The sequence below is a fragment of the Cervus canadensis genome, chromosome 6, assembly GCF_019320065.1.
Source record: "Cervus canadensis isolate Bull #8, Minnesota chromosome 6, ASM1932006v1, whole genome shotgun sequence".
In the NCBI taxonomy this organism is placed as follows: Eukaryota; Metazoa; Chordata; class Mammalia; order Artiodactyla; family Cervidae; genus Cervus; species Cervus canadensis.
Window position 1 is genome coordinate 16,818,032 of NC_057391.1, and position 22,696 is coordinate 16,840,727.

Here is a 22,696-nt window from a genome sequence, read left to right on the forward strand (position 1 = left end):
TAGCCAATAGAATATGGCATGAGTGATGGGATGTCACATCTTTGGCTGTGTTACCTAGGTTACCTTCCATATTTCTAGGAGACTGTCTTGATAGAATCATTCTCTTGCTGGCTTTGATGAAGCAAGTTGCCATGATGGAGAGGCTCGCATGGCAAGGAACTGAGAACAGCTACCAGTCAACATCCAGCTAAGAACTGAGGCCCTCTATCCAACAGCCCCAAAGAAAGGGCGTCATCTTCCTAACCATGTAAGTGAGCTTGGAAGTGGATCCTGCTTCAGTCAAGACTTCAGATGAAACCCCAGCCCTGGCCAACACCTTCATGAGAGACCCTACAGCAGAGAGCCAGCTAAACCACACCTGGCCTCCTGACCCACAGAAACTGTGAGGTACTTGTTTTAAGCTAGATTTGTGGTCATTTGTTTCACAGCAACAGATAACTAGTATGTTATACCATTTAAATTAGTAATATATTTGTATCTAGATCACCATTTTATTATCTGTTTTCTATTTGTTCCTTCTGATTTTCATTTTCCATTTTCTACACTTTTGTACTACTTGAATATTTTTATATTTTTGATTGAGTTTTTTTTTACTATATCTCTTAAAAAAACTTTTTAGTAGTTTCTCTAGGAATTAAAATATACATGCTTTCACAGCATGTGTAGAATTCTGTTCTACAATTTCAAGTGAATTATAGAAATTTTATCACCATATAAGTACTTTTGACATCCTGTATTTATATTAGTTATGGTATTATTGATACATCTGTGTGTGTGCGCTTAGTCGCTCAGTCATGTCTGACTTTTTGCAACCCCAGTGGATTGCCATTTCCTCCTCCAGGGAATCTTTCCAACCCAGGGATCAAACCTACATCTCCTATGTCTCCTTCATTGCAGGTGGATTCCTTACCTGCTGGGCCATCAGGGAAGCCCACTGATACATCTACATATATTAAAAACTCCTTCAGGCAATGTTATAATTTTTTAACTGTCATGTACTCTCCATGATCTTCACCCCTTCTGGCTCCTTGGAACCTTCTTCCTAATGCTCTAGGCAGCATGTTTGGACTATAGTTTGCTTCCTCTGCCACACATTTTCTGTGACTGTTATTGTGCCTGGAGCCAAGTAACTGGAGGACAGAAAAAGGAAAAAAAAGATTCTGCCAATCACTGCTCCCCTGGTCAAGCAAAATGATTCTCTCCCTCCCACAGGACTTTAGCTGCCTGCCCATCACCACAGCTGCCACACTATTGCCTATGGAGAGGCTGAAAAGAAGGAAAAAAAGAAATGAAAACCAGGGGATTCCCCCTGCCTCCTCTCTCTGACCCTTAGGAGTCCCCTTATTTCTTGGATCAGAAACAGAGGATTTCACTTGGTGCTCTTTCTGTCAGCCCCTGGTACACACTTCTGAGTTTCTGGCTGCCTTTGGGTGCAGGCTGGGCAACACTGGAGGAAAAAAAATGGCAAACTCACTGCTGACGGAACTTTGAATTCTGGTCTCCTTCCCCAATCTGCGTGCTACAATTTATGTTTCAGGGCCCTCAGAGAGCTGCTCCATCCATTCTGCCCAGGATTAATAGTTGCATTGAGTGTGCAACTACTGTGCCCTTCTTATTCCATCTTTTCTGGGATCAGCATCTCATTTTGCTTTTAAAATCATTGGTGTTTTGCTTGGTGGGAAAAAAAAAAAATCCTTAGAAGTTGCATTTTAAAATTTCATAGAGCAGCAATAGCTCTTTTTTTTGGCCTGAAAGAATTAGGCAGTCCCCGTACTACTTTCTGAATCTGCAGTTCAGAAAGACAAATTCTCAAAGGAACAAATTCACTCTAAGATTGAACTGCAGACTTACTTGGCCTGCATGATACTTCCAGTTGTTTCATGTTTACGTTCTCCCCTTTCACATTAATAAGGGGGGGAAATAGAGTGTTCCCAGAAGGCTGTAAGAATTCTAAAATTTTCAGCCTAAATGATCGGGAAGATGACTGTCCTTCACCCAGATGTGGAGCATGGAATAGGAAATAGCAGTTTTGGTGGTGGGAGATGATATGTTTTGTCTGTAACACATTGACTTAAAGAGTCTGCCAAAATATCCAGGAAATGGAAACCTAGAGTTGAAAAGTTATCATGGAAGATGTGAGGAAGAAAATTATTAAGGCAAGGGAGGAGAGACAGGGACTGTGTACTGAGGTGTTCTTAAACTTCCTGCTGCCAAGGATCCCCCTCCCCCAGTTCAGGCCTCAGTCTGAAGAGCTGCTCAAGACCCCTCCCACTACTGTGCCTGCTCACCCTACCTGAACATCTCTCTACTACGAGAGCCTGGTGAAACCTCCTACGTATTTTCCCCTCCTACGTATTTTCCCTTTCAGAACATCAAATGATCCTTTACCTGGAGTTTAATCAAAGTTTTAGAGGGGGTGTTTGGTCACCATGGCAGAACTACTGGGGGATATTTTTTAGGATTTTTCTGATTCTGGCCCCTGATGGAGACAAATAGTCTGGGGGTAAGTTGCAACGTTCTGTAGCCTGCATGACCTGTGTCAAGAATTTGCCCCTTAACTTGAGCTAATCAGTACAATTAGCTCTGGACAGTGAAATAGCAAGGCTTTTCAAGCACATTACCACTGCCAACTTGTATTTACAAATGCCATCAGGTTTTATTGTAAAAGCCATTGTATCAGTCATGGTACGCTAGGTTTTACTGCCTTAATAAACAAACCCAAATCTCAGTGACTTAACACAGCAAAAGATGCTACATATCCAATCAGAGGCTCTGCTCATCAGAGACTTCTGGAACCTATGCTAACCAAGGTGATATCTAAACTGTAGCTTCCATAATCATGGCACCAGTGGGAAGGGAAAATGATTGGTTCAATGAGACTTAAAGCATCTGCTAACTTCCCCCCGCCTCCCTCCCTCCTTCCTCTTTCTCTTCCTTCTTTCTTTCAATTTAAAGAAAATAGTCACATTCCATTGGCCAAAGCAAGTCACACAGCCACATTTAGGTTCAAGGGGACAGTGAAATGAAATCCTCTTTTGCCACTAAGGGGGAAATAGTCAGCCTTGATAATGACAGCCTAAACCATGCCCTTAAGAATTACCTCCTCTTTAGAGTTGAAAACCTTAGACTCTATTAAGGCACTTCTCCCAGGCCACCCAGTTGATGAGTTAGCAGAGCACGGGTCCAGGTGCACACTTGTTCAGCTCAGATGTCTCCCCTTCAGGAAGCCATTACACAGAAGATGGTTCTTATTAGCTTCCAGGGAGCTTCAGATGCTGGCAAGTGAAAAGCTTGACCCCCAATTTCACAAAATTAATTTCGTGAAAAAGTTTCTTTTATTCATCTTTTTGAAACAAGCTGTTTTTTTTTTTTTAAAAGAATGAAAGAACAAAAGACAGAAAGAGAAAAAAATAAAGAGATTAAAAAGAGAAGAGAAAACAACAGCCAGATCTTCTGCCCCGCCTTGATCTGCACCACTCACTATGTTGCATGTCAGAGTGATTTGGTTTCTTTCCCACTGTGTGGTATTTTCCATTTAGAAGACTGGGTCAGAAGTTTGTATATTAATCTACATGCTTGTTCTTGCTTATGTTTGTTCTCTGCTTGATCCCGTACCCTTCATTCATCCTTGGAATGTTCCCGTGACAATGGAAGAACAGCAATGCAGCTAGCCAGACAAAGGGAACAGACCACGGACATAGCCCACCTTCTCTCAAAATTCTAAGAGGGAACATAATTGGTCTTCCAGTGCAGGGGGTATCGGTTCAATCCCTGGTCAGAGAGCTAAGATCCCACATGCCTCAGGCCAAGAATACAAAACTTGAAACAGAAGTAGTATTGTAACAAATTTAATCAAGACTTTAAAAATGCTCCACATCAAAACAAACAAACAAAAAACAACCAGCAGAAATATCCTAAAAAAATTAAGAGAGAAGGTAAAGGGCATGAGCATGCTGTCTACCCATTTCCCTACTTGAGAGGTCAGCCATGTTTAGTCCCACTCTCTGGATGAGGAAAAGGAGGCTCAGAGAAGTTAAGCAAATGTTCAAGGTCACATGTCTAGAACCAGATATAAACCAGCTGCTATTATTTTTTTGAATCATAGCTTCAGACCACCCCACTCTGTAGCCTTCCCCCTACCCTCCTACGCGTGGTGCAGCTGCCCTTGAATGGATCATACCGGCTGGTGCAGGTGGAGATCTCGCTTGTCTAAAGACTTCCGCCTTCACAGGCTTGCTCTCTGATGGGCACAAGAGTAGGTACAGTCCTTTCCCAGGGAGACGTAGCGATGAGGCAGCAACCCCACTGCTCAGACTGCCGGCCCTGGAGGTGATAGTCCTGCCAACACTTTAGAAGGAAAGGTTTCTTGGGTCTTGGGACTCTTCCTGAACAAAGTCGAGATCCATAGATGAGTTCTGGAGAGAGGCATGAGTAGTAGAAATTTGTGTCCATACCGCAGGACCAAGCCTCTGGATGAGCCCATGAGGAAGATCCAGTGGTGTTTTTGTTTTGACTCCAAAGAAGGAAAAACACCGCTTGATTAGATTAAATGTGCTTTAAGTAGGGCCCAAAGTCCTCAACTGTAAAGTGCATGCGATCTGACACTCAAGATATTTTTAGTGGCTTTGAAAGCTGTTTCTGACAGCATGAGACCCCAGCTTTCTCCTTGCCTGGACTTCAGAGGGGCAGGACAGTGGAGGGGCTCCCTGAAAGAGCTCAAGTCCTGGCCTCCGTGGTAGGTATTCTTGTCTTGACCAGACACATACATACTTGCAGAATTGTTTGCCACTCACTTACCCGCATCAGACAGAGGAAGTGCTTTCTTCCACCTCCAGAACTTTGTGGTTTGAAATAGGGAAAGGTGACCTTAGGGAGAAGCCAGCCATGGATCCTCTGGCCTGTGGACCAACAGCTGCTTCAGGGAGAACACTGGAGTCATTCCAGGGTTCACACAAGCAGCAGGCCTTCCTTCTCTCATCCCTCCCAAATAAATGAACGCAGCAGCTATGTCAGTGAGCCTTGAAGATGTGACACAGGCTGTGGGGAGTTTTCTATTGAAGCCATAACTTGGCACTAGAGTTGTGTGGTAATTCTCTACATTATAGAAGAGAAACAAGCCATTTCAAATGCAGCTTGAAATTTTTTAAAAAGATGTCACATTCTTCTCTGTATGTGTCATCTTTTCCCAGATGGATCCAGAATGAGCCACAGAATTTCCCTATTGCAGAGTTTCTGAGAGAATCACAGATTGGAGGGTTGGGAGGGGCTTGGTATGAGTCCCTTTTCTTCCAACAGATATAAATACGTTCTTCCTATTTTCTCAATGAGGGGACCACAGGTCCGAGGTTGGTGATTTCTACATAGACATGGCCGGCAAGTGACGCTGGTATGGAAGTTGGGAGCTACCTGTATTTTTCTACTACGCTAAACTGCTTCTCACAAGGAGAGGATGCCACCATCGTGCAGAGAGTATGAAACAGAAAACAGTAAAAAAAAAAAAAAAAAGAAAGAGGAATGCCAATGTCTTGGCAGCAAAGACTGACAAGATGTCACAATCAGCATGCAGTAGGTCTTTATGTATTGACACCAGGGGCAGGATGAAGGTGACGGGCAAAGTAGAACAATGAACCTGTAGACCGTTTGACTTTGTGGTCTGTAGTGCCTGGGTTTTATGTACAAGGTGTATCTGGCCAGTGTTGAATTGGACATGCGGTATCTCTGAGACTTTATAAAAGTCAATTTGTTCAACAAAAAGCCAGTTTGATAAAAGAGGGAAAATTGCCAATGAGGCTAAGGTGACAGCGATTTCAGGCACCGTGTAAGCTGATTAGCCTCACACAGCGACGCTGCTCGGTCTGCTGAGACCTCTGACCCCGTGGCCTCCTTGGAGCCGCGCGGTGCTGGTCACGAGGGCAGCATGGGCAGTGAGCGAAGGCCAAGACCTTATTAGGAGAGTCTCCCAGGAGGCAAGGAAGGCCAACACAGGGCATTCCTTTAGAGTGATGGATTTATTTTGCATTTATTTTTGCTGTACAAAAAAGTCATGGAATGATGTTTTATAGTACCTTTTTTTCCTTTTTTAATTAACTGGAGGAATTTTTTTTTTCCCTCTCCCTTTGGACGAACACAGATCTGGTCAGGTCAGCCCCTGCTTAAACTCCCTCAGAGGCTTCCTCTTGTTCATTTGAAGATAACCCAGCTCACAGAAAAGACCATAAGCATCACTCACTTAAAAAAAAAAAAGTATTTATTTTTTATTAGAGGATAATTGCTTTACAAATTGTGTTGGTTTCTGCCACACATCAGCCATAAGTATACAGCCATAGGTATACATATGTCCCCTCCTTCTTGAACCTCCCTCCCTCCTCCCACCCAATCCCACATCTCTAGATCGTCACAGAGCTCCAGTTTGAGGTCCCTGAGTCACACGGCCAATTCCCATTGGCCATCTATTTCACATATGGTAAGCATCACTGACTGTTAACTGATTTGCACACCATGGCTCTCCCTGTCGATTATGGGATGATGCGTTTTGGTATTGGTTGATGAAGAGCCACTATTTTGAGCTGCCCCCACTTCTCCTCTGGGACCCCTTATCCAGCATCTAAGGCAGCGGGCGTCCCTAAACCCCTGCTCCAGCCTGTAGTTTACGTCTGTTCTGATGGGACGTGCCTGTGCCTTCGCCGTGGTCAGAGGCTCGTCAACCCTGCCTGGAAGGCTCACACAGCCAAACCCGCCCGCTGCCCACTTCCCCGCTTTCTCTCCCTGAGCCCTGGCTACACAGCCCTTCTTTATGATCCCAGGTGGGCCATGTTTCCCCTGGGGGCCTTTGCAAGTATGTTTCCTTCTGTCTAGGACGATCTTTCCCACCTTGTCCTCTTCTGACTTCACTTAACTCCTCCTTTCAGTCATTCCTAGTTGGTTCTAATAAATACAGGTTGGATGGGTGAATGAGACAATGACCAGTCATGTGTGAGAGGAGCAGGCGTTTGCATGTGGACTTTTTCCATCGCCATCAATTGTCTCTGTCCGGTTAATCATCACCAGAAGGAGAAAGGGAGCCTGTGGATCAAGAGGCTGTGCTGTCCACCCTCCACCTTGCACAGTGTTGCTACTCCTGGAGAGAAGTTGCTTCCGCTGAGTGATGCTTCTTAGCTGAGAGTATTACCGCTTTCAAAGAGGAAAAAGAGGAATAATTGGAATATCTGGGATTCCAGAAGTTGTCTTGTACCAGGTAACTCTTGAGGCTTCCTATCTCCTCTTTCTGGCCATGAGGCAAGAAAGGAAAGGGGAATTAGACAAATTGAAGACAGTCTGAAGACTCCCCAACACTTCACCAGAAACCCACGTTCCACTAAGTCCTTTTGCTCCTGTCCTCTGAGCTTGAGGCTGCAGCTCTTCTCTCGTGTGGTCACGTGGGCGCCAGCCCTAGGCAGGCCCTCAGGAGGATCTTTAGGTCTTTGTCCCAGATGCCCTAGAGGAGGAAGAGAAAGAAGTAAGTTAAGGAGGCAAGCAGGGGAGAGAAAGCTTCTTAACACTCACCCAAGGTACTTAGAAGCAGCTTAAAACTACATGTTTACCCCTTCGCAAGGGGCTGTGTTGTGTCACGTTGTTTTGTTTAAATCACGCTTTCCTTATTTCCTTATTACTCATTGGGCACAAGCTTGCCTTGACTTTACAGTCTACAAAAGTTTACAACCAAGAAGATGAAAAGGACAATTTTGCAAGCCTGGTGATGGATCCTGAAAGTACCTCGCTGGAGCCTGAAATTAGGGGTTTGACTGCAAGTCTGCTCCCCTTCCACCTCCAAATGTTAACAAAGTAGGGATAATGGAGGGCTTTTCTTCCCTGCTGGGACACAACCCCCTGAAATGCCATTAAGATGAAAACACTAGTGTTTGTCGAGTAGAGAGCAGTATTTTTTCAAAGCGTAATTTTTGGAACACTAGCCCCAAGAAATATTCTGCTAGTAAAAGGATTCCTGGTCAAGTGCTTGTGAGTGAAGTACAGAAGCTGTGTTACTCATATGTTCCCCCACAAAGGTCTGGTTGTCCCAAGCTGCCTTCCTGCAGTCTGTTCATACTTGGCCCTTATTCCAGTCCCATATGCTCTGAAATCCCAGGAAGCTGCTCTCAGCAGTACACCATTGGTCCTCCAACATTTGGGAGCCTTCACTGGTGCTGACACTGTGCTCCAGGCTGAGGACCCCCAGAAGGAATGGAGGAACGCTGGGCATGTGGCACTAGGCAGTCAACAGATTAATAAAGCAAGGTGGTTGGCCATCTTGTGCAGGATGACCAGCAACTCGGACAAGGGAGTGAAGGGGGCGTTAACAACCCATAATTGTACTGAGCTTCCCTGGTGCCTGCAATGCAGAAGATCCGAGTTTGATCCCTGGGTCAGGAAGATTCCCCTGGAGAAGAGAATGGCTCCACACTCCAGTATTCTTGCCTGGGAAATCCCATGGGCAGAGAGTCCTGGCAATCTACCGTCCATGGGGATCACCAAGAGTTGGATACGAATGAGCGACAAACACTATACTGGGCAGAAGGTGGAAACTAGGGCTGCCTTGTGTACACGGAGCTGACAGAGGGGTTGAATTTTGTTTCTCATTCTAGGAGTCACTTCTCAGGTCAATGGGCAGTAGTCACAGGGAAAAGGTTTCAGTGAACAGTGAAAAGAGGCTTTGTAACAGAAAGCCTCCATCAACAGTATGGGCTGTTTCGTGAGTGGCGAGCAGCTATGCACGAGGGTAGCTGGCAGCTGCCCTCCAGGATGCTGTGTTTAGAAGACACTGACATTCCAGGGAGTTGCCAGGGCTGTGGGGTGGCCTGGGAGGGTTCTGAGGCACCCATTCTACTGTGCCTTCTCTGCTGCTGAGGGCTAGTTGTTTATCTCATACGTGCATTTGCTAAGTCACTTCAGTCATGTCCGACTCTTTGTGACCCCATGGACCATAGCTTGCCAGGCTCCTCTGTCCATGGGGTTCACCAGGCAAGAATACTGGAGTGGGCTGCCATGCCCTCCTCCAGGGGATCTTCCTGACCAGGGATCTAACCCGTGTTTTCTACATTTCCTGCATTGGCAGACAGGTTCTTTACCACTAGCGCCACCTGGGAAGTCTGTTTATCTCATACATGAGGACAAAATCCTGCCAATCTGGTTCATGCGTGTGTACACACACACTCACACACACACAGTTAAGTAGAAATGCAACAGGACTGAAAGATAGAAAACTTGCTGGTTTTATATAATTATTAATATTCTCTTCTAATATATATAATGTAAATATCTCTGTTTAAAATGAGACTGGATTTCACAGTATAGTCTTGACTTTAAGAGAACACTCTGGGACATGTAAGCAGAATATGGTCACAACTCTTTGAACAAGTTTGAAGTGGTTCAGAACCAGTTCTGGAAAGCCAGCCTAGGTCACTTGGATCAAGTTAGGTCAATAATAATTGCTCTCTGGTTATGTAAGCTGTTCACATCAAGGGAAGAAGGGTGGGAATAGAAGGGCATTCTTTGTACTATTTTTGCAACTTGTCTGTATGTCTAAAATTAGTTTAAAAAAAACCCATATCCTTGGCTCCTAAGCCCTGCTCATACTGTGCTCTGCCTGACGAACTTCCCCTATCCTGTAGACTCAGCTCAGGCAGAACATTCCAGATTTCTGATCCCCTCCCATGAGTTCTACAGATGTCCCAATTATACCCACCACCGACCAGTATGATTTTTTGTTTTGTACCTTTCTTGCCTGACTCGGAGCTTCTTTGGACTCGAATGTTTTCTTCATTTCATCTTTCCCTCTCAGTACCAAGACCCTGCTGAGCACTCTGTATATATCTCTTCAATAAGTTAATAAATCAATCCAATTTGAACAAGTTTTATTAGTTTTCCTCTTTTAAAAAAAAAACTGTGGTAAAATATAAATGACAAAAAGTTGACCATTTTCACCATTTTAAGTGTCCAGTGCATTGGCATTCAGTATATCCCAATGTTCCATAATTTTTCTCTCATTTTAAATGGTTTAAACTGATCAGAACTGTTAGAGCCACTTAATCTGGACCCAAGGGACTCATGGGGCTTCCCTGGTGATTCAAACCGTAGAGAATCTGCCTGCAATGCTGAAGACCCAGGTTCAGTCCCTGGGTCAGGAAGATCCCCTGGAGAAGGAAATGGCAACCCACTCCAGGATTCTTGCCAGGAGAATTCTGTGGACAGAGGAGCCTGGTGGGCGACTGTCTATGGAGTCAGAAAGAGTCAGACACAACTGAGAGACTAACACTTCGACTTTCAAGGGACTCATGACACTCAGAATTAATTTAATCCCACTTACACCAGGAGCCACCTGGTCCAATCAAAATCTGTTTGACTGAAGTGGAATTATTTCACCCGATCTGGACCAACTTGAATCAGGGAGAACGGGTTCCGCCCAGGCTCCAGGCCAGTAGTCGGCACTCAAAGTCAGAGCCTTTTCTTTGTCCTGATCTCCTGGGTTGTTACTCTCTTTTGTTAATGTTTTTCCTCTGGGGGCTGCCCGCCCTGCTGCTCTCCTCACTGCTCCCACACACCACACCCATCCCTGTTTGACCTGGCTCCGGGGCAGGGAGCTCCCATTCTGCTGCCACCTGCACTCTCAAAACAACTCCTGCAGCCGGGCTCCGGAGGCAGTCACAAACAAACAGGCTGACTCATTTACTGAGACTACCTGTATCTGGACAATCTCTTCAAATATTTAAGGTCACCTCCACCTCCTCCTGGTACAGCAGGGACATTTTCCCACAGTCACTCTTTCCAACCTCACTAGCTCTAAAGGCCTCCATTTGAATGTAAGGAATGTAGCACTGCATTAGGAACCCAAGAAACTGGGCTCTAGTCATTTTGCCGCCATTAGCTATCTAGGTAACTTTGGTCATGCCCTCTTTGGGATGATATTTGCCAATGAGTAAAAAGAAGGGCGCAGATATATGAATCTAACTTTGATTTTTATTATTATTGCTTTGCAGCAGGATTTTTTTTTCCTGTGTGTGTATGTGGGGTTTGTGTGTGTGTGTGTGAAACATAGTATTACCCTAAGACCAGAAAAGTTCCAGATGTCTCTGGCTGTCCAAAGCCTGTTTTCTTGCTCCCTCAAGCTGCCCAATCCTAGTTAGAATTCGGAGGGCTCTTGTCCGTTGTCCCTTGCTTTCAGAAGGAGCCAGTGAGGCTTTTCTGGTGTGTGAGTGCGCACGTGTGACTACATGTGCCCTTTAGACCAGGGGTCCCCTTTCCTGTCTTAGAGTCACTGCATTCTCTCCTGTTTACAGCAAGTTTCCTTGCTTGCTCCCTCCTCCAGCCTCAGCCTCACCCTGGTGCAGCCAGAATGGTTGCTCCGAAACGCAAAGATGCCCGCATCCCTCCCGTGCCTCGCCCCTTCAGGGGCTCTCACAAACCTCAGGATAAGTAAGATTAGCTCGAAGTCCAAAGCCTTCCACCCTCCCTCTCCAGCTTACTCACCTCCTGGTCTCACCCCTTTTTCCTCTTATTTGGCCAGCCCGGGCACCTCTTCCTTCCACTCTCGCCACGCTCCTCCCTGGTTTCCTCGGTCTAGACTGTCCTCCTAGGGGATGATGTCTGTTCTCTGGGCACACGGGGCTCAGTGGCACTAGTAAGGGGCCCTCTGCGACGTGCGGGTGGGTTGAGGGCCGGTGCTTCCCGAGGCGGCCGCCAGGGGGCGGCAGGAGCGGCTCCAGATGACAGCAGGAGGCCGTGAGTGGGGGAGGGAGGAGGGACGGAGGGAGCGCGGATCCCGGCTCTCCCGATCGCAAACTCCGAGCCAGAGCTCTCCGCGCGCGCCCCAGCCGCTGGCCGCCCGCGCAGCCGGACGCGGAACCCCGGCGCAGCGGGAGCCTTGCAGGACGGGCGCGGGGCGGCGGCGGCGGCGGCGGCCGTCCATGCGGCGGGCTCGGGGCTGCCCGGCGCCGGGAACCACGCGGGGGCGAGGCAAGGCAGCCGCTGGCCGCACCGGGACACCGACCGCCAGGTGAGCAGAGCCGCCCGCGTCGCGCGCTCGCTTCCGCCTTGCCCCGGGGGTCCCCGCTCCCGGCCCGGCCGCTGCCCGCCTCTCCGTCCCCCTCTGGACGGCCAGGAGGGCTGGCGCGGGCGGCGGGCGCAGTGGGTGTGTCAGGGGCGCCGGGGGGCTGCTCCCGAACCAGGCAGGGGGAGCCAGCGCGCGTCTGGTCCGTCCCGACGGCTGCGCCTCCTTCTCCCCTCTTCGCTTTCTGGGGGATTTGCTCTGTCCCGGCGCCAGCACTCACCCCTCCTCCCTCCCACTCGGAAACTCTAGGGACAGTCAACCTTGGTCGGCCCGGAGTTGGGCCCCCAGCTCTCTGGGTCGCGGTAGCTGGGAACCGGTGAGTGCACACCCAGCCCGCGAGCCTCGCCAACCTCCTGCCCGGGCGGGAGAGCTGGTGGAGCTTCGGTTGGCGCGTGTCGAGCCCCATCCTGGGGCCTCGGCCACACCGTTTTCTAGAAAGCCTCAGATCTGTGTATGTGTCTGAGCTAAACCTCTGCAACCCAGCGCCACTGGGAGCCGGAGTGGATGGGTTGTTTCCGCCAACTCTGGACACTTCCTCGAGTGCAGCCCAAGAACCTGCGGTCCCTCGGCGCGCGTGTAGGATTAGCTTTTACGGAACTAGCCCGCGCTGGAGTTTAGCGATCGCGAAGTTACTGGGGGTTTGTTGTTTTGTTTTGTTTTTTTCTTTGAAATAACATCAGTCCTAACTTGGGAAGAAGCTTTCAGGTCGTTCTCGAGCCCACTTAGCATCTGGAATGTGTGGGGTCTGGGATCCCCTTAAGCATCCCCACTCAGCCCCGCGCCGGGGTGCTCCAGTCCAGCCTGTTGAATGTGCGTGCTCGCGCTTCTTCCGGTCTCCTTTGTGACCCCCATCACGCAGCCCTTTGTCCCTTGGCAGGCAGTGAATCTGAAGCCTCGGACCTGGGTAGCCAAAGCGATCATGGGATGCCTGTTGGAATTTGGAATAAGAGAAATAGAAACCCAAGAGAGGTCTAACGAATCATCTTGTCCAGCTGTCCTTTCCCAGCCCAAGGCACCCAGGCACCGCATAATCTAAATATTAAAATCTTAAAATTTGTATAACCTGCCCACGTCTTCTACTTCATTGATAAAAGTGATGAAGTGATTGAGCTGAAAAGGATTTTGTTGGGTCTCAAAATACAAAGAAGAAAACCTTTTTGACAGGTGATTTAAATACAGCGCTACTCAATTCCTATTGATTTCTGCTGGCACCATGGTTGAATTACTTGGAAAACAAAATCTAGCCCTGAAATTAATGTAAGGAAGCAGATGGGAGTCCCGGGACTTTCCTATAAACTTCTGCAGGGCTGGAACAGGGATTTCCCAGAGGTCCCGGAAGCGAGTTTGGGTGATCAGGATACTGGAGCCCCCACTGAACAAGCAACTGGTGTGGCCTCTTGTGGGCAGGGCTAGTCAGCTGAACCTGTGTGATCTCCATGCCCAGCATCCAGCAGGGTGCCAGCTTGGTCTTATCTTTATTTCAGTCTCCCATGAGGAAGTGGTTCCAGTTCATTGTTAAATACAGCTAAAGTTTGGGAATAAGATCAGGATTGGATATTTTGACTTGAAGGGGTGTTGTTGTTTTTTTTGACCCAGAAGTGCTTATTGTGATTGTAGTCACATTATCCTAAAGAGTGTCTGCATATTGATTGCCCATCCCCCCACATTTCTCTCCATACCACCTTTTTCCAAGTTGGCTGGGAGTCTCTATGTTTGAGAGCACCAGACTCCACGTTCCATCCCCCTCATTTGTAGCTAGTTCATTACCAAGTCCCTTCCACATTCTTTTGTGATATCCCAGGAAATTATTTTCCTGTCTCTGCTCCCTCTGCCTCCTCCTTAAACCATGTCCACATTGCAGTAATAGTCTCCCCTCTTGACTCCCGGCCACGAGTCCCTTTCTTCATTTTAATCCATCATCTTTCATGCTGACAGATTAATATTCCTCAAATTCTGATTTCGCCACATCATTCCTTTTCAAGAAATCACAATGGCTTCCCAGTATTCACTTCTCTTTAAATCTTCTCCAGCTAATATTTTTGGGCATCTGCTGTGTGCCAGGGACTGTTACTATGTGCTGGGGCTTAAATTAATAACAAGACGATATCCTTGCCCTTGAATTGTTGACAGGCTAACAGATGATATACAGCCACCCAAGAGAGAAAGAGATGTAAAGAGAACCACAAACCAAAGCTAATCACTGGGGTGTGCGAGACATAAAGGAGACACAGATGAGGGAGAAGTATTTTCCTGTATGAGAAGAGCTAGGGAAATTTCACCTGGGCTTTGAAACATGGGGAGCAGTTCAAGGAGCTGGGAAAGCCTTTCAGGAGGGAAATCATGCCAGGCAGAGGGAAGAGCTTGAGCAAAGACCCAGAGGTGTGAAAGCACTGGTATGGACGTGGTGGTATCAAGGCCACCCTTCATCTAAGGGTTTCAAAGTGTTAGTCACTCAGTCGTGTCCGACTCTTTGCAGCCACATAGACTGTATCCTCTGTTCACGGGATTCTCCAGGCAAGAATACCAGGGTGGGTAGTCATTCCCTTCTCCAGGGGATCTTCCCGACTCAGGGACTTCTGCCTTAATTTAAGTCTACATTTTTGATCCAAGAGCTGCTCAACTCTTTCCTGCCTGAAGTCCTTCATTCTACTTACCAGGTCTTTTTATTGTGGTCTTATATGCCTCCTAATCCTAGCTCAGAAATTCAGATTTCCTCTCCGCTGGGCTAAATTTCGCCAGGAAGTGGATCCCAGCCTATCTTAGATGTTCCTCTACGCTCTTTGCACTGACTCTGTATTCAGCCTAGACGTGTTCTAATGGGCATGCCTCATCTCCTCAGCCACCTCGGAGTTTCTCCAGAACAGCTGCTGCTCTGAGGACCTCTCCCAGGCTGTGGGACACAGTCCCAGCACATTGCCAGCACCAGAGAACTTGAGAATGTGACTCGCTTTGACCTTCCATCCTACTTTTCCTTCCTCTCTCTTCTTCTCTCCACTTTGCCCACCTTTGATCGTTCTTTTTGTGTGTCTGAAGAGTTGTGATATTTATTTACATATGTATGTAAACATATTTACATATGTGTATTAACTGGCTTCTCTTTGATGATAATGGGTGAGACGTGTTGCTTTGCTAGCTAACATACGGTACAGACTGACATCGGGGCGGGGCGGGGGCGGGGAGCTGCAGTGTGAGGCTGTGCCTTTAGGTTGCATTGCTGACTCTTGCCTTATTTCAGGGTCCCCCCTCTTCACCCCCCTCTGCCTGACCTGTGCAACTGATGCTGGCCTACTTCTCATCTTTGGGTCTGATTTGCCTTCTCTTCTTTCCCCAACCCGTCAAAACCGACTTCTCCAGTTTCTGGAGCCTTGCTGGCCTGATGAACTCATTCAGGTCAAGTTTAATGAGCCAGTGTGTGCTGGGCCTGATGCTTTCATCCTCCCAGCAACCTGTGACAGCAACAGTATTATCTGCACTTTAGGAAACTCCTCTTCCTTGCCTGAGGCCAACAACTCAGGTTTTGAATCCAAGTCTTCAAACCTAGCTTTCTCAGTCTGGTGCTTTCCTGCTATATCACTGTTCCCTGCAAGGGTTGTTTTCAGAACACCTGAATCAAAATTAAGATCTGGTGGGAAAAACTCAGATTCCAGAATGGAGGCAGGGCCTAGGGTGGGCATTGTAAAGGTGGCCTTAGGTAGTTCTGCACACTCAGGTTTGAGGATCACTGCCCAAGGCTGCCTTTACAAAGGAGGTTCTAATGACAGGTGGTGGGCGAATAAGCCACAGGATCCCACATAGCATGGACCTTTTTAACAGAGGCCTTGACCTTGACTTTAAGGAGTGAGCCCTGGAACTGAGCCCTCCTTTGGTCAAAGGGGTCTTCAGTTAAGTCCTGAAAGCATGCTCCCTACCCCTCCCCATAAAGGCAGGTGAGCCTAGCTCCCATCATGATCGCTCACTCTGACTTTATTTCTGGGCCAGAGCAAGCGCCAAGGGAGAAGGGCCAGAGTGGATTGGTTTGCAGCCCCAAGTTGCCTGGAATCACAGTGGACTGGGACTCCCCAGATAGAGCTGAGCATGCTGGCCAGTCACTCCCTCCCTCTCTGGGCGTGGTGACTCAAACCTCCTCCTTACCCGAGTGGAGTCTGGTCATTGACCCTTCTCCTTCATTCTATAGCCTTTGTTTTGTGCCCTCACCCCTCCAGTCATGATTTCCCTGTCTGTAACGAGGGATGGCCACAACCGAGAGGGTTGGTGTGGGGTCCGCTGCACAGGCACACGGGGCATTCAGCAAAGTCCAGCCCCTAGTGGGCGCCCAGTGCAGTTCTCATCCTATTTAACTGCTCCGTAACTGTCAGTGCTTGGCAGGCAGTTGGTGCTCAGAAAGAATCTGCCTGCCACTACAGGAAGTGCCAGAGACGCAGGTTCGATTCCTGGGTCGGGAAGATCCCCTGGAGAAGAAAATGGAAACCCACTCCAGTATTCTTGCCTGGGAAATTCCCATGGACAGAGGAGCCTGGCGAGCTATAGTCCATGGTGTCACAAAGAGTTGTACGTGACTGAGCATGCAGGACAGGATGTATGTGCTCTAGAAAAAGTATGTAATCTCACACCTCTCAGGTCCAGGGGGTTTGTGTTTAAAGGGCTAAATATCACTTTATATTCAAATCCAGGAAATGAACACCCCCAGCTGTGCAGTAATAATAATGATGGTGATGGAGATGATAAAGAATTAATTATCCATTCAGCATCCCCTCCCCTCTCCATTTTCCTCCTCCCAGTTTCCCTTTGGTTTCCTCTAAGAAGAGGAAGGTAGGCAGCAGTTTTCTGTATTGCTGGTTACTTGTCCCGAGAGAGTGGTCTTTTTCTGCTTATCTCTTTTTCTTTTTCCCTAATCTTTCCCTGAACGTTGGAGAAGGAAATGGCAACCCACTCCAGTATTCTTGCCTGGAGAATCCCATGGACAGAGGAGCCTGGCAGGCTACAGTCCATGGGGTCAGAAAGAGTCGGATACAACTGAGCGACTAACGCTTCCCTGAGCATACTGTGCTTGCTGTCTTCTCCTATGAGCCTTGCTTAAGCGGGTCACTGAGCGGTACCCTGGCAGCTTCCTACCTTAGCCCCTCTACTCCCGGGCGTGGTCCAGAGAGCCGGCTTACAAGGCGGTTGTCCCAGAAGGGTGGCACCGAGCTGCCACGACCTGGGCTGGGCAGTCCTCCCAGCCAGCTGGCCGACTGCCCGGGGGCTGGCCAGCAGCGAGGACCCAAGTAATGAGTGATTAATGGGCGCCCCATCTAATCTCCTGCCAGGGGAAATGAAGGGCCAGTCGTGGGCTGGGGCTCGTCATGACCTGCTCCAGGTGGGCTTGGAATGCACCCAGCTCAGGATGGGGATTAAGGCTTGAAAGATGAGAGGAAATGAGATGTTAACCCTTTACGCTGTGGCCCTCTGAGCCCCAGCAGGGAAATCTCAGGGGAATTATCTGTAGGCATCTGATGAAAGGGGAGCCTGGCCTTTGATTTACGGCAGGGATGCGGCCACATGACTCTGGCGGGAGGGGGGCCGGGTGTGACAAGCCACGGCTTTGACTTAACCATTTTCCTCAGAGGCTCAGATTAATTTCTTATAAAAACGGAGCATGTGGACTGCAGGGAAGCTGCTCTACCTGCTTCCTTCTCAGAAACCTTTCAATCATATCAGCAGGTTACAAATTTGTAGTTGCCAAGCAGACCTTTCCTATCTCCTGTTGTTTTGAGGAGGATGGAGGAGAGAGTCTGGTCATTGGCGGTGGGTCCGCCTCCTTCCCCAGGTCAGAAAGCAGCCCTGGGGCCCTGAGGGTGGGAACCAGCTCCCTAAGTTCCTTGGCTCTGCCATGCTGGGGAGCCCTGAACCTTAGCCTCTTGTGCTGTAGTTTTCCTGTCTGTAAAATGGGCGTCATAACAATACTGGGCGATGATTATGGGTAATAATGGTGAGATTCGTGAGGATGTAGACAGCGTACAGCAGTCTTAGGCATGTGGACCTGCCAAGTGAAGACTGTGCTGTGTGCTTAGTCACTCAGTCGTGTCCGACTCTGTGAGACCCCATGGACTGTACCCCGCCAGGCTCCTCTGTCGGTGGGGATTCTCCAGGCAGGAATACTGGAGTGGGTTGCCCTGCCCTCCTCCAGGGGATCTTCCCAACCCAGGGGTGGAACCCAGGTCTCCCACATTGCAGGCGGATTCTTCACTGTCTGAGCCACCGGGGAAGTCCATACATGGATGAGATGCATGGGAATGAAGAAAGCTTCCATCAGTCTCAGGCACGTGGATGTGCCAGGGGAAGGTTACCCATCACTTTTTTCTCGCCTTTCTGGGAAGGATGTAAGCAGCTTCTCTTCCACACCTCTCAGATTCGCTTAGGGTGATGGATCTCACTTGTTTGACCTCCGACCCTCACATGCCTTGAATTCTGGTCCCCCCTCCCGTTGCCGCTGGCTCCCTGGCCTCCAGCCGCCCTTTTCATTCTACTCCCTGCCCCTGCCCCTGCCCCCACTTCCATGCTCAGCGGCCAGAGCTGCTGGACGGGGTGGTGACTCCTGCCAGATCCTCTGGTGCATGGCCCTTCCACACCAGCGCTGCCTACTGCCAGCCTTGCTGTCACCTATAGCCCAGAGAAGACTGGCTGAGAGTGGAGACGGCAGCTGCCTTGAAAGCAAAATTAGGACCCATGGTGACAGTCTAATCTGGGTGCAAATCACAGCTCTGCCCATTTTCTGGTTTCTCTGAGCTCCTGTCACCTCATCCTTGATTGATGCTAAGAATAACAACGCTTATCTAATGGTTGAGAGGGTCCAACCCAAGAGTGGACATGGGGCCACTGGTGGGGGAGAATTTATTGCTGGTTATATTGGGTTGGCAAAAAGTCAGACATGACTTAACTACTAAACAACAACAATATTGGGTTGGCCAAAAAGTTTGTTTGGGTTTTTCTGTAGCATCTTACAGGAAAACCCAACGGACTTTTTGGCCAACCCAGTAGGTGAACCTTGAGGGTGGAGCCGTGTCTTCAAGTTGTGAAGTCTTATTACAGGGTATACACTGGCATCCTCGCCTCTAACTCCATTTAGTGTCTTTCCAAAACAGACACGTACTCAGGTCCTGCTTGACTTTGGTGATGTTTTAGTCAAGGCCCAGGGTTTTATTCTGCTTGAAGTTTAAAGGATCTTCTCGCCAGCTAAGGGAGAAGGAGCTGTGTTTACGGATCTCCATGTCAGGGATTTACCTGCGTGCACTTATTTAATCCTCTCTCAACAGTCCACGTGAGCTAGAGGTTATTCTTCTTGTTCAATAGCCTAGCAAACTGAGGCTCAGAGAGATTAAGGAAATTACAGGGGCTCATGCAACAAATGAACGTCAGAATGATATTTGAATTCCAAGTCATCTGACTCCAGAATATGTGCTCTGGGGAGCACTAATGGGCCAGGTAGTACCTCACTGTAATTATAACCTGCTGAGAAATGTAAGTATAGCCACTTGAAAGTCTAATTGTAACCCACTTGAAAATTTTAAACACTGAGATATAGACCCCATACTGTAAAATCCACCATTTTAAAGTACAAGTTCAGTGGTCCTTAGTTTATTCACAGAGTTGTGCCACCATCACCGTGATCTAATTCCAGAATATTTTCAGCACCTCTAAAAGAAACTCCATACTCATTAGAAGTCACTTCCCACTCCTTCCTTTCCCAGCCTGTGGAAACCATGAATCTACCTTCTGTCTCTATGGATTCTGGACATTTTATATAAATGGAATCTTATATTGGGTTGGCCAGAAAGTTTGTTTGGGTTTTCCTGTCCCATCTTATGGAAAAACGTGAAGGAACCTTTTGGCCAACCCAGGCTTCTGTGACTGGTTTCTTTCCCTCAGAATGTTTTCAGGGTTTGTCCATGTTGAAGCCTGTATCAGTGCTGCATTCCTTTTTATTGCTGTGTAACCCACTTAAAATAAAAAGTAAGGCGATTTTGCTTAGAGAAGAGGTGGGGTTACAACTGCAGATGTAGCACAAAGCAGTGCTCCTTTTTTTACTGTGGGCAGGTGTGGAGGAATAGAGTGTGGAGGCGGAGGTGGGTCGGGGCTTGGCCGGGTTCCCACATCTGACAGTTGCAGGGATGCCCAGCTTCTCTGCTCCAGGCACTCACGCTGCCCTTAGCTTGTGTCTTTGGCCAAACTTACTGAGATGCACCCTGAAGAAGCCATTGGCGTGCCATGGACCCCTGCCTGGGAGAGGTGGGCTAGAGGTTTCTGGAGCTGTCTTTGCCACAATCTGCCTGATGTTGCACGGAGAAGGCAATGGCAACCCACTCCAGTACTCTTGCCTGGAAAATCCTATGGACGGAGGAGCCTGGTGGGCTGCAGTCCATGGGGTCGCAAAGAGTCAGACACGACTGAGCGACTTCACTTTCACTTTTCACTTTCATGCATTGGAGAAGGAAATGGCAACCCACTCCAGTGTTCTTGCCTGGAGAATCCCAGGGATGGGGGAGCCTGGTGGGCTGCCATCTATGGGGTTTCGCAGAGTCGGACACCACTGAAGTGACTTAGCAGCAGCAGCCTGATGTTGATGTTGTGGAGACATTTTAGCCCCTGCCGTACTCTGCTGGATTCCTTTTAACTCCAGGTGGACCCCAGTGTCAAGCGCTGATGATGGCACTGCTGATTTGCTTTTTAAAAATAACTTTATTTACTTAGGCTGTGCTGGGTCTTCACTGCTGTGTGGGCTTTTCTCTAGTTGCAGGGGTCAGGGCTATTTTCCAGCCGCAGTGCACAGGCTTCTCACTGCCGTGGCTTCTCCTCACAGATCACGGGCTATAGGCTCGTGGGCTTCGATAGTTGCAAATAGTTGCAACACATGAGCTCAGTCGTTGTGGCATGTGGCCCTAGAGTTCATGGGCTTCAGTAGTTGAGGCCCATGGGCTTAGTTGCCCTGAGGCATGTGGGATCTTCCCGGACCAGGGATCCAACCCATGTTTCCTGCATTGGTAGGCAGCTGCTTTACCACTAACTACCAGGGAAGCCCCTGCTGGAGATTCCCTGGGAGTGTGCTTTTAATTTACCAGATATAACACTTTATTTTTTCTGATTATGTAGGTAAGGTATATTAATTACAGAAAATTTTAGGAAATGCAGAAAATATACACACAGAAAAAAATCACCCATAATTCCCCAACCAATAATGACCAGTATTTTGAATGTGTGTCTTCCTAGTCTCTCTGTCTCTCTCTCTCTCTACACACACACACACACACACACACACACACACACAGAGTTTATAAAATTGGTATTACACTAAACATATTGTTTTGTTCACTCCTCCTTTCACTTAATAATACATCATAAACATTTTCCTTGTGTACTAAATATTCAATGCTTTTCCAAACTATGATTTTTTTCAATGGTTGCAGTGTATTTTTTAAAATATTGATGTTTACTTTACTTAAACAGTCCCCAATTTTGGACATGTTGGTTATTTTCAGTTTATCAATATTGTTTATAAATAAAATGGCTTCTTTTTGTGCATTTTTTGTGCATCTGTTAATGCACAGTGTTGCTTCTGGTACAAAAGATATAAATACTCTGAAGGTATTTGATACATATAATCATATACATATATGGTACACATAATAAACTGGCCTTCCAGAAAGGCTGTTTAATTCCACAACCATGTTATTTTTTACCTTGAGTTTTACTGTTCATGTAACTCTGCCAAATATCCCTCCATTCTCCTCCTCCTCCTTCCTCCTCTCTCTTCTTTGCACCCCCTACCCCCCCCCCCCACATATCTGCTTAGTCCACTAATTGCTCATATTGTTTTCTCCTTGATCTTTGCCTGTATTTTAATTGAAGCATGCCTTTTTGCACACAGTGTGATTTTTATGTTAACATTTCTCTTGACATAGTCGGAGTTCCCATTTTTAAACTTTATGACCACTTGGCGTCATTTTGCCCCATCATGGTTTCCTTTCAGTGTTCCCCATCTTCCTTTACGGATCTAGGTTGTTTCTTGTTTTTTCCTAATCAAAGAATTAGTACTTACAAGCTGAATGGTCAGTGTGCTGTTTTGTTCTGCTCTCATGTTCCGTTTTGGAAATTCAGTTCCTGGTCGTGTGATTACTAGGTCCACAGCAGGAGCTGTTCTAATAACATTCCTGCCGCTGAGGGGCCCTCGGAGAACGGGCACCTGGGAGGCCCAGGTGGGAGAACCCAGAAACAGAAAGGGTGCTTGTTTTGGCCTTCCCTCTTCCTTTCCTTACGAGGGTCTGTTCTTTCCTCAGGCTCACGTCGGAGGAACTCAACACCTCACTGCTACCAGGGATATAAGAGGTGCTGTGGGCTGGGACTTTCCGAGTTCCGTGCAGGGAAGTTATGTCGGTGTTCTTTCGGTGTCCACGTGTGAATGGTGAATGTGACAGGTGGTCTTTTGTGACTGGCCTCTTTCACTAAGCGTGGGGAAGGCCTTCTGGGACTGTGTTAATGTGCTTTGCGGGTTCTGTGTGGGCCTGGCCACATGTCCTTTCACCCTGCTTCCAGTACTTTCTGAGCCCCGACCACACACAGTCGTAGCACCCTGTGTTTATAAAT

The 22,696-nt window shown here is 47.9% G+C and overlaps 1 protein-coding gene across 4 annotated transcripts in view; it reads left to right on the forward strand.

Moving 5' to 3' along the window:
* Positions 1–11,720: 11,720 nt before the first annotated feature.
* The window catches only part of THSD4 (thrombospondin type 1 domain containing 4), a 630,092-nt gene continuing 619,116 nt past the window's right edge, over positions 11,721–22,696 (forward strand). For 2 of the 4 annotated variants that reach the window (XM_043470955.1, XM_043470954.1), the window contains exons 1-2: positions 11,763–12,025; positions 22,390–22,438. Coding sequence is in view for 1 of the 4 variants with exons in the window: in XM_043470952.1 (XP_043326887.1) it covers positions 11,736–11,751 (16 nt within the window). In the remaining 3 variants the exon portion in view is untranslated. The other 2 variants (XM_043470952.1, XM_043470953.1) reach the window with 2 other exon arrangements.